At 39.9% G+C, this 11,560-nt stretch overlaps 2 protein-coding genes across 2 annotated transcripts; one reads left to right on the forward strand and one right to left on the reverse strand.

Moving 5' to 3' along the window:
* Nucleotides 1–1,575: 1,575 nt before the first annotated feature.
* On the reverse strand, nucleotides 1,576–4,661 carry LOC106081391 (DNA replication licensing factor Mcm6). Its single transcript, XM_013243303.2, has 4 exons — nucleotides 4,371–4,661; nucleotides 4,164–4,307; nucleotides 3,216–4,102; nucleotides 1,576–3,156 (listed from the first exon to the last, which is right to left on the reverse strand). Exons 1-4 carry the CDS (start codon nucleotides 4,460–4,462, stop codon nucleotides 1,811–1,813), a joined length of 2,469 nt encoding a protein of 822 aa, XP_013098757.2. The 5' UTR covers nucleotides 4,463–4,661; the 3' UTR covers nucleotides 1,576–1,810.
* A 5,075-nt stretch (nucleotides 4,662–9,736) lies between these two features.
* Nucleotides 9,737–11,090, forward strand: LOC106081394 (proliferating cell nuclear antigen). Its single transcript, XM_013243308.2, has 2 exons — nucleotides 9,737–10,146; nucleotides 10,210–11,090. Exons 1-2 carry the CDS (start codon nucleotides 10,039–10,041, stop codon nucleotides 10,882–10,884), a joined length of 783 nt encoding a protein of 260 aa, XP_013098762.1. The 5' UTR covers nucleotides 9,737–10,038; the 3' UTR covers nucleotides 10,885–11,090.
* Nucleotides 11,091–11,560: the final 470 nt, after the last annotated feature.

Raw genomic sequence — 11,560 nt, forward strand, 5'->3', positions numbered from 1 at the left:
GGGATATTCCCCTGGAAAGGGTCAAAGGGGGAATAAATACACTCTACTTCGATCGCATGCTCATCGGATTTCGAGCATCCGTCTGTTCTGCGAAAGGCCACTGGCGTAGAATGACTATGTGGCATAGACGACGCGACGGGCTATGTACCGGACAGTTACTTCATCGAATGCGACCTAGAGATTGTCTTTTCGGAGAGGGAGCTTGGGCCCACCCTTCTCGGGTCTCTCTGTTTATACAAATGGGTGCTCCGGGGAGGGAGTGTTTGTTGTATTCCTAAGAGATAGGGAGTAACATAGATTTCTGAATTGATGGATGTGATTCTTGGTCAGTGGCTGAGGCCCTGTTAGACTGTCGCAATATATGAGATAGGTGGCGCTGAAGATTCTGGTTGCGGGTCGTGTTAGACCGAGAGAAGGAGTATTTCGGATGTTTGAGGCTGCTTTCAGATTGTGCTGCATCCCGGCCCACCAAGATGTGGCGGAGAACGAGGCGGCTGACAAACAGGCCAATTTTGGTTCGCGGTTAGATTATGCGAGTGCTACGGCCGATGGTGAATCACCATGTGGGTAGGGTAAGGATTGGGAGACGGTCGAATTTTAGGTGAACACTAGTGTTCTACTCTAAGCTCTTTACAGATATTCGATGTTCTTGTCACTCTAGACTTCTGAAAGGGTCTGGTTTATGTGCCGTGTACGCCCGCATTTCGTTTCTTTCTCTTTTTCATATTAATGTCCATGTGTCAACGTACTCCCTCTGTTACTTTTGTTTTACTCTCTCTCTCTCTCATTCTGTCTCTTATTTCATCTCTATTTTGGACGAACACAATGGAGCTGTTGTTAGGCGCTCGTCCTTTAACCTAACCTACTTACATGAGACCATTTTAGCGCAGAGGTTATCATGGCCGACTATGACGCTGATCACTTGGTTTCGAATCCTGGCAAAAGCATCAGAACAAATTGTGGTTATCCGCTCCTAATGTTGGTAATATTTGTGAGGTACTATGCTTGCGGCACGCCGTTTGGACTCGGGTACAAAAAGGAGGCCCCTTGTCATTGAGCTAAAAACTTGAATTCGACACCACTCATTGATATGTGAGAAATTTTCCCTGTTCCTAATGAAATGTTCATGGCCAAATTTGCATTTGCCTGTTCTGGGGCTAAAGGGGGCTACCTCACATTGCTCCTAGGAGTGCTGACGGGTTATTGCAAAAGTCGGGTCTTTTGACATCACGCTGGTGAGAGCTAAAAGACGGAGTTTTGCAGAGTGTGATGAAAAATTTTTTGCCACTGCATTTATTCCTCATTGAAGTTATGTAGAGACCTGAATTGGCTGTGTGATGACGGGGAGGAGTCACTTCCCCTGCGGCTAAGGCAGCAAAACCTCGGTTTATTGATAGATGTCTATCGACGTCGCGCTGTACCTGTAACAAGGAAGACGTTGGAGAAGGATGTTGTTGTAGTCTCATTTGTATGTGGCATGTGTTGTAAGTAGAACCCTCCTACACAGCTCATTCATAGAATCACAACCATAACAACTCCCACAACCATCTATCACATTTATTAAACCCCTTGCAATTTATTTTCAAGAAATTTTTTTGGCCAGTTTATTTAGCAAAAAATGGGCTTATTATGCAAAACGTGTTTCCTTACCAGCTACAAAACTAAAACTCAACTTAAATGCTAAAATGTCATTCAATGAAATTAAAAAAAAAAATTTTCTTTAAAAAATTAACAAATGGAATCGGTTATACACTAACTAAGCAGGGCTCTTACTTGCTGACATACACAATATGTAAGCCGTTTATGGTGCCTATTCTATTATGTAGTTGGGATGTACGACCAATAGCGGATCATCCTGATCCTCATCATCGTCAGTGCGTTTAGGACTTTTGCCGGGCTGTCTAAGCTCTGTGGTCTTTAGGGGAATAATAACCTGATCATGATAGATCAGACGATCGATGACCTTTTCAATTAAGTTCTTGCGCGAAATCAATTCATCTTCCGACTCAATTTGGTCGGCTACTTGCTCCAAATACCAAGTGACCACATCACTGCGCTTCATGCCGGAATCGGTGCCTTCCACTTCACAGCGAGCTTCCTCATTACGCATGTGTAAAACCAACATGGTGGATAGATTTTTATAATCCTCAAAGGACAAGGTGAGTTTTTTCTTTTGTACACCAACTTGAGCACCTTCGCCGTCAGCGTCTGCGGCCTGCTCAGGCGCCTCGCCATCACCATTTGCCCCATTATTGTGATCCATGTCAACATCACCGGTAAAGGCCTCATCCACATCATCATCATCCAAATGAATGTCGGGCTGCTCAACACGTATGATGGATTTATTTAACAAACGGAAGGCCTCCTTAACATGGCGCTCCTGCACTTCATTCATACATTCCAGCTTAGCCATGGCCTCACTCAAGCGAATCATGGACTCCAGCTGGCGCACTGTTATACGCCAAGTGCTGCGGCCAGCAGTGCCCGTGTCACGTTGCCTTAAATGTCCATAGTTCTCCACCAACAAGGCACCAGCCTCTTTGCTTATGATCGGCTTGAACTGGCGGGCAAAGGTAATGTAGCGCAAAACCTCCTCACGCGAATAGGCTCTCTCCACATTGTCCTCAATGTTCGAGTGCAGATCCACAATTTTACGGGCAATGGCGTAGTCCACAACCTCATTGCATTCATCGACCAAAATGAAAAACAAATCGAAACGAGACATAATGGGGGCGGAAAGTTGAATATTCTGTTGCAGACTCTTGGAGCGATCATAGCGACCATTAATGGGATTGGCAGCAGCCAATATGGAGGTGCGGGCATTGAGTGTGGCCCGTACACCAGCCTTGGCCAAGGAGATGGTTTGCTGTTCCATGGCCTCGTGAATGGCCACCTGATCTCTGGGATCCATTTTGTCGAATTCATCAATGCAACAAATGCCGTTGTCGGCCAACATAAGGGCACCGGCTTCTATAACGAAATCAAAGCTTTCCTCATCCCTTACAACAGCAGCCGTAAGACCAGCGGCCGAAGAAGCTTTACCCGAAGTATAAACGGCACGAGGGGAGAAATCCGCCACTTGTTTAAGAAATTGCGATTTGGCAGTACTGGGATCGCCCACAATGCAGACATTTACATCACCACGCAAGGAAGTTTCTAGGGCAGAGAAAAGGAAAATTAGTTTATGATTTTATGGCTTCATTAGACTAACTCACTTTCATGTGTGGTTTTGCCCACTCCTCCAAATAGCTGCAGCAGTATACCACGCTTCACTTCATCATTGCCATAAATTGAGGGGAACAAACTGGTTATTAAATTATTGTAAAGATTGCGATCCTTGGACATCTCATAAACCTTATTCCATTCAGCATCTGTCATTTGCCGCTTCATATCTTCGGCTGTCACTTCTGACATGGGCAAATCAGTGCCTCCAAATCGAGCATTTGTAGCCTGCACACTACAAGCCAAAAATGCCATGCGATAGTTTAACTCACGCATGCCCAAAGCCTTCAGGCCAGTAAGACCTTCGGGTCCCTCACCCGCCTTGTGACGTGAACCTGGATCAGCCTTGGCTCCAGGCATATTCAATACACCCACATCGGGTACCACAATCAAGGTGCCGGTAAAATCATAACGATCTCCGGCCTGTACAGTTTCTACCAATTCTGAACGCAGAATAATTTCCACGGAACGTGGTATGCAACCCCTGGGCAACTCAGCTTGTGTCTCTTGTACACGAATCTTTTGGAAATCCACAAACAATGATTTTTCCACATCCAACATGAAACGGCGACGATTGGAGCACACAGGATTGCGACAAATTGTTGGATTAGTAAATTTGAATTGCTGTTCAACATTTCTTATCTCAGTTTGACAATCCAAACACATGAAGGTGCCGAAAACAAGTTCTGGATGTACGGGATGTGTGCGCACCACTTGGCCTGAGATGCGTATCAAAGTGCCAATTTTAGAAGTGGTCATATCACGTACTTTATGACGCGTAGGCACTTCGGTAAAGGAAACATAACAATCCTTTTCAGTTTTCAAACCAATGCGATCCTTAACGAAATTCGAAACGGATTGACACAAAAAAGGGAAGATGCTGAAAATGGTGGAGATGGAATAAATAAAGGAAAGTATTTAAAATACGATAGCAAGCTTACCGATAGTACTCCTCAATAATGGTGGTAGCCAAATTTTGATTGTATTTTTCCACATCATCAAAGCTGACTTCCAAGGTGCAACGATCTGGCGATTCCAAATCAGCAGCAGGTTTAACATATTTGATCTCTCCATCCTCTTTAAACCTTAAATCCAAGCAGCAAAAAAGTCAACCTCTTAGAATCCCTCATTGCTTTACTTTTACTTACTCTTCAAGGAAATCTTGGAATAATTTCTGACATCTAATCCCCACTTCATCTTTGACACGCAATTGACCAACTTGGGCATCTGCTATATCCATAATTGTAACACAAATTCGTCAAAGCACACAACAAAAAGAATTTAACTAGCAATAGGCGTTCCAACAATCAAACCAATAGTGCTCTTATCACTCAAGGATTCAGCTATGATAATAGAATAACAAAGATTTAACGACTTCGAGGAGAATGTTTTGTGCTGGACCTTAGGAAACACACGCCAAATTCGAATGACATCTGCCTTTGTTTGACGGCTTTTTGAGCGCGAAAATTTGTTTACCTATAACAGCTGTAACGTTAGTACCGCTATTGGCCAAAAGAGTGTGTAGGGTAATATTAAGAATTTCAAAGGTTGCCAGATGAAAATTTTTTGAAGTCGTTACTACACGATATGAATTCTTATGTTTATTCAAATATGAAAACTCAAAAAGTTGTACACATCGTGTGATACTTAGTATGAATAATGGATTTTGGAATATATTCTTTCGAATAGGGCGAACTCTTATTAAATCACACATATATGTAGACACAAGTACAATGCATATACATACGCGATTAGAGGGTGCTCTATTCGTATTTGACGCATTATGTTGAGTATTCTCTTCAGCTATTCAGACGGAATGCTGTCAAACTCCATATAAAAAAACGTCGGCGGAACATTGGCTAAAAATAGGCGGAAAAGTAGAAAAACTATCATAGTGGCAACATTTGAAACTATTGCCGGCATCATTTTTGTTCGGTTTATTGGCTTCAGTGGTTCGTTTTTCCTTATTTATTTGAGAAAAAGTATATAAAATAGAGAAAGCAATAAATGCAAATAAAGAAACGTGTTTTGGTATGCAGAATAGAATACCAACTCTTAAACCAATGTCTTTTGCTAGACAAATTTATACAAGGTAAAGTCGTTAGACCAGCAGATGAAATTTTCTAATTCCAGAGTTGTTTGCAAATACCACTAGAAAGTCATACATCTTTTGATCTTGTGGCTGCTACGCATGAAAATGCAAATAAAAATAGAATGTTAGTTTGGAAGTACAGGAAATTTGACAGCCTACGGGGAATTTGCGCTACCATTCCCAAAGGGTTGTGTAGTTGATATTATTGTTGTTTGGCTAATGACTTTGCCTTTTACCTGCGTGAAGTTACAAACGATAACCACCAACGATTACCCCGCCGTGGGATAGCTGTGAGCATCAGTGTAAGCACCTCTCACTGAGAGGTCGGGTGGCTCCGGCTCTTGGACAAATACTGAGCCTACGATGCTCGATATGACAAGGCGAGTTGTTGGCGCCTTTGAATTACCAATGGCCACCCTGTTACTGCGGCGATCGGTCCTTTGGACCGGAACGAGCCGGCTCACCTAAAGGAGCTTGACGCTACTTCCACACGCAATGTGGCTACAACAACATAATTTCCAAGGAGATTTGCTGAAAATCTCCTCAAATAAGTAGATTTGCTCACACTAAAAGTGTATGAAAAACCACATTACGCGAGATTTCCAAAACCTCGCAGAATACTACATATGCTCCATGGTTTTATACCAGGTGCAAATCCTTAACCTTGTTTACACTAATCATTAAACCCGATTTTAATGGCTCAACCATCTGTTTTTCCTTTACAAAGTCAGCTCTTTTATAAAGGAAAAACAGATGATCGACAATTTGGATGGTACTGAAGTCATCCGTGACCTAAACGAATGTTCTTCGCTCCTTCAAAATGGGACCTCAGTATATTAATAGTATTTTATTTTTTTTACTTCTAAAGATTTATTTTTGTAAACCTCGATTTAACAGATTTTTTTTTTAACTAAAATATCTACGTTACCCATTTTTTTATTTATTTATGCATTTCGTTAAATCTTGGTTCTCTTCATTGTTTTCATTTGATTTTCTTCCTGCAATTTCATAATTAATTTTCTTATAACTAAAGTATTATATATGATCTCATAATAATAATAATGATTAGCTGATTGTATGAGTGGTTTTTAGTATGATTTTTAGCTTCATATTAAATTTTTTTAGATTTTTAATTTTTCCTGTTTGGTTCCCCACCTTGTTTGCATTAACTTTTATAATTTTTGATGTCTTTTGATATAAACATGGGTCCTGTAGTTAGCAGTCACGCAAATATTAACTCTTTTTTGGGCGCGTCTGTTGGTAAATTTTATGTCGGCCACCTTAACTGTCAGAGTATTAGACCTTCCCCCAATTCCGTAAAGTTTGATGAACTGAAATCGATATTATCCGGTTCCCGATTTGATATTTTTGCTATATCTGAAACGTGGCTTAAACCAGTTGTTTCCAGTAAGGCTGTCAGTATCCCTGGCTACAAATTTTATCGAAACGACCGCGAGAATATGAGGGGCGGTGGAGTAGGAGTTTATGTATCTAATACGATCAGACATAAGGTTATTTTTCGTGCTTTTGCTTTGGGTAAATGCGAATCTCTTTTCCTTGAGTTGTGTTCAGGGAGTACAAAGCTTCTATTTGGAGTAGTTTATTTGCCTCCAGTTGGAGATCCTGAGTCCTTTGAGGAACTGCACTACAACTTGCTTTTGAATTATACAAAAGTTATTATTGTTGGTGATTTCAATTGTGATTTGTTCAATTTATCAAGATCTGCCTTATTGCGTTCCTTATGTACCAGACTTAACCTGTCTATTGTGCACAATTCCAGGCCCACCCATTACAGTGTTGGTCATAGGACGACATCTCTGATTGATTTCATGCTGGTGGGTGAGAATTCTATGACTTATCACTCCAATCAGGTACAATGTCCATCTATCTCTCATCATGCGCTAATTTTTTGTTCATTTGATTTTGATTTTGCTTCGTGTGAAGAGATGATAGAGTTTCGTGATTATGAGAATATTGACTGGGATGGTTTGTTACAATGCCTATCTGTATTTGACAGTGCATCCTTTTTCTATAGTTCTGATGCCAATGATTTGAGTGAGCGTGTTGCTTTGCTCTTTGGAAGTCTTTTCACTTTTGTACCTGTCGTCAGGAGAAGGATTCGTAGGTATGGTGAGGAATGGATGAAATCTAGAGATGTTTTAGATGCTCAGTTCCTGAGGGACTTGTCTTTCACAGCATTCCGCCAAGAAAATACACCTGAGAACTGGAGAATATTTTGTAGATATAGGAATAAGGCTAAATCCATCATACGTAGGGAAAGGCGAAAGCATTATTCAAAGCATTTTGGAAATTTAGATGCTAAGGGTTTTTGGCGTTTTATTAAGGGCTCGGGATGCTTTAATGATGATACCTTTAATTATGATGGTGATGTGAACACACTTAACAATTTTTTTGCTACCAGTGTTCAATCTGGCCAGGGTTTTAATGTTGATTTTCAATCATTTCAAGATTTTGAAAATTCATTTTCATTTAGATGTGTTCATGTGGACGATATTTCGGCGGCTTTAGCAAGGATTACGGCAAGGTCGGTTGGTGTTGATGGTATTCCTATCAAATTTTTAAAGCTTCTGTTTCCCTATACATCCGATATAATTCAACATTTATTTAATTCTATTTTAATGACTTCTGAGTTTCCTTCTTCATGGAAGACTGCGCGTGTGGTTCCTATACCTAAAACTTCTGTTATTCATAGTCCAGAGGACTTAAGGCCTATCTCGATTCTTCCGGTTCTTTCTAAGGTTTTCGAACATGTTCTTAAGGAGCAGTTAATGATGAGTACCAGGCGCAAGATATTTGACTCTCAGTATGCGTTCCGTTCAGGTCATAATACCACTTCCTTGCTGCTTCACCTAACTGAATCGATAAGGAATGATATTAATAATGGTAAAGTGAGTGCTCTTCTGTCTCTTGACTTGACGAAGGCTTTTAATTCTATTTGTTTTGGGACTATGATAGACAAGTTGAGACGTAATTTCGGGTTCTCAAGGTCTGCTTGCAAACTTGTGATGTCGTACATGTTTGGGAGGACTCAATTTGTTGATTTAAACGGGATTAGATCTGAAGTTATTTCTCTATCTTCCGGTGTGCCTCAGGGCTCGGTTTTGGGGCCTCTACTTTTTATACTATACATTAATGACTTTTCTGAGTTCCTTGGACCTAGCCTGTGTAACACTTTTCTTTTTGCTGATGATATATATCTTCTTTTTAGTGCAGATCGCGATTCTGGCAGTCTTTTAGAGTCTAACATTAATACTTGCATTAATCGGATCTTATTGTGGTCTAGTCTCAACTCGCTTTCCATAAATCCCTCGAAAACTAAAGCTATTCTGTTCGGTTCACAGGTGCAATCTGGGTTTGAAATTTTTGTTCAGAATTCGCGGCTGGCCTTTGTTGATAGGCTTAGATGCTTGGGAGTTACTATTGACAGGGACTTGAATTTTGGTATCCATATAGACATTGTTCATTCTCGCGTTTATGGTATTTTACGGAGGTTGTATTCTGCAGGTATTTATCTTCCATTAAGAGTTAAAGCCAGACTTGCTCATGCCCTTTTAATGCCACAGATTTTATACGGGTTAGAAGTTGTGTCAGGAACATTTGACTACAATCTCCAGAAACTGAATAGGATTATGAATACTGTGGTGAGATTCGTGTACAATGTTCGTGTTCGTGATCATATTTCGAGGTTTGTCAGAGACTTTTTGGGAACATCTTTTCGCCGTTATGTTGATCTACGTAATACCATTTTTTTTTACAAGGTTGTTAAAAGTGGAGTGCCCGTGCCCTTATGCGGATATTTCAATTTTTCACGCTCGAGTAGAAGCACGCATATCATTTTGCCCCGTATATTCCGGTCTATATTTGAGAGATCATTTACAGTCCGTGTGGCTAGATGTTGGAATTTATTACCGGCTGAGTTACGGATTTTTTCACATTCTAATAATGTTTTTCGCCTTAAACTTATTGCCTTTTTCGCTTCTGATTCCACATAATTGTTTGCTTTGGGTATATTATTCTTGTTTTTTTTTCTTTCGCTGCTAACATAACAAGGACATGTTTTAACTTTTAACTTATTAATTTTTAATTAAGTACATAGTAATGGCTGGGGAGCCAATTGAATTGAATTGAATTATTGCAAATAATCGTTGTAGATTATCGAGTTTGTTAATTAAGTATGTATATATAAGTTTTTCTATTTGGGAATGTAATCTTGGTAATACGTTTTTGGCCGCGAAGGCTTTGGTATTACTTTTGTTAATAAATAAATAAATAAATTAAATACGGATTTAAAGAGCAGTGTAAACGGGGTTTAAATGGTATTTTTGTCCTTAATTATTTGCGTGGTTCTTCAGCATTTCTTTCAATTTAGAACGATTTATTAATTTGTGTAAATGACCCTTTATCATATGGCAACAACCAAGCTGTCAATTTGCAAACACCTCCCTTCACCGCAAGAGGTCATACAACAAAGGAATTAATTGCGAAACTCCACACCTTTGACAGTTGGCGCCAAAACAAGCGTTCTGCTGTCAATTGCATGTTGCAGAGAAATTCACAAACGCGAAATACATTCATACCAAAGGAACTTCGAGCTCATTCAAAAAGTAAAAGTCATAAGAAGCGGTTAAGGAAAAGATATTCCACCGATTTGTATATTTCAATATTTCTTAAGTGTAAATATCAACAGTATAAAATAACACAAAATGTTTGAGGCTCGTTTGATCAGTGCCACCATTCTCAAGAAAATCTTGGATGCCATCAAAGATCTGCTAAATGAGGGCACATTTGATTGCAGCGACTCGGGTATACAGGTAAATATATGGAAACATTGAACATTTAGGCATACATTATACACATTACTTTGTTTTCCACAGCTACAAGCTATGGACAACTCCCATGTATCCCTGGTCTCGCTTACCTTACGCTCCGATGGTTTCGATAAATTCCGCTGTGATCGCAACATTTCCATGGGCATGAATTTGGGTAGCATGGCCAAAATTTTGAAGTGTGCCAACAATGATGATACAGTTACCATAAAAGCCCAAGATAATGCCGATACGGTAACCTTTATGTTTGAGTCACCCAACCATGAAAAAGTCTCGGACTATGAAATGAAATTGATGAATCTCGATCAGGAACATTTGGGTATTCCAGAAACTGATTATTCGTGTGTGGTACGCATGCCTTCGATGGAGTTTGCACGCATCTGCCGTGATTTGGCTCAATTCAGTGAATCCATGCTCATCTGTTGCACCAAGGAAGGTGTAAAGTTTTCTGCTTCCGGTGATGTGGGCTCTGCCAATGTTAAATTGGCCCAAACCTCCAGTGTGGATAAGGAAGAAGAGGCAGTTAGTATTGAAATGCAGGAACCCGTAACCCTTACCTTTGCCTGTCGTTACCTGAATGCCTTCACAAAGGCCAGCCCTTTGTCGGGACAAGTACAATTGTCCATGTCAGCAGATGTACCTTTGGTGGTTGAATATCGTATACAGGATTTGGGTCATATACGTTATTATTTGGCGCCTAAAATTGAAGACGATGAAAGCTAAATATGCACTAAACTCGCTTGAGTCTTGGGTATTGCAAGCGAACTTCAATCAATTAAACTTGAATCACAGCTTATATTTTATATTCACTAAGCCCATAGCCTGGGAAATTCATGCACCACCACTATACTGAAAAATAGAACATCCAAAATCGTATATTTGTTATGTATATCTAATCTAAGGCTTTCAATATATGAAGTCGATTATAATTTTATGTGTTACATATAAGTTAACCTTTTCCATTATTTCACACTTTAAGATTCTACTGCAGAAAAACAAACATTGAAGGCAGTTTTACGAAAGTTTGAAAAATTTCTTATTTTTTTTTTATGTCCGAAGAAAATAAAACAAAAAAAAACTTTCCAAAAGAAACATTTCGATGGTTTTAAAACAATTTCAAAGTTTGATGTTCCACCTCTACCTCTAGTGGGCTGGGTGCCAAACGAAAAGATCCTTCACATGTCTCTGGCGTACTATGTAGAAGAGATTGGATGGTAAGTGAATAATGCCATTGTTGTACGCACGTGTCTCTATGTATAGGTTGCGATCCTCGTCTAGCTCCTATAGGTGAGCAAGCTCGTTCTGGTCCAGAGGATCGATCGTGAAAACAGTACATACTTTTATGCTATACAAATAACATCCAACTCATTGAATATAGCAATCCCTTGTCGTATAACAG

Source organism: Stomoxys calcitrans, chromosome 3 (assembly GCF_963082655.1).
Source record: "Stomoxys calcitrans chromosome 3, idStoCalc2.1, whole genome shotgun sequence".
Taxonomy (NCBI): domain Eukaryota; kingdom Metazoa; phylum Arthropoda; class Insecta; order Diptera; family Muscidae; genus Stomoxys; species Stomoxys calcitrans.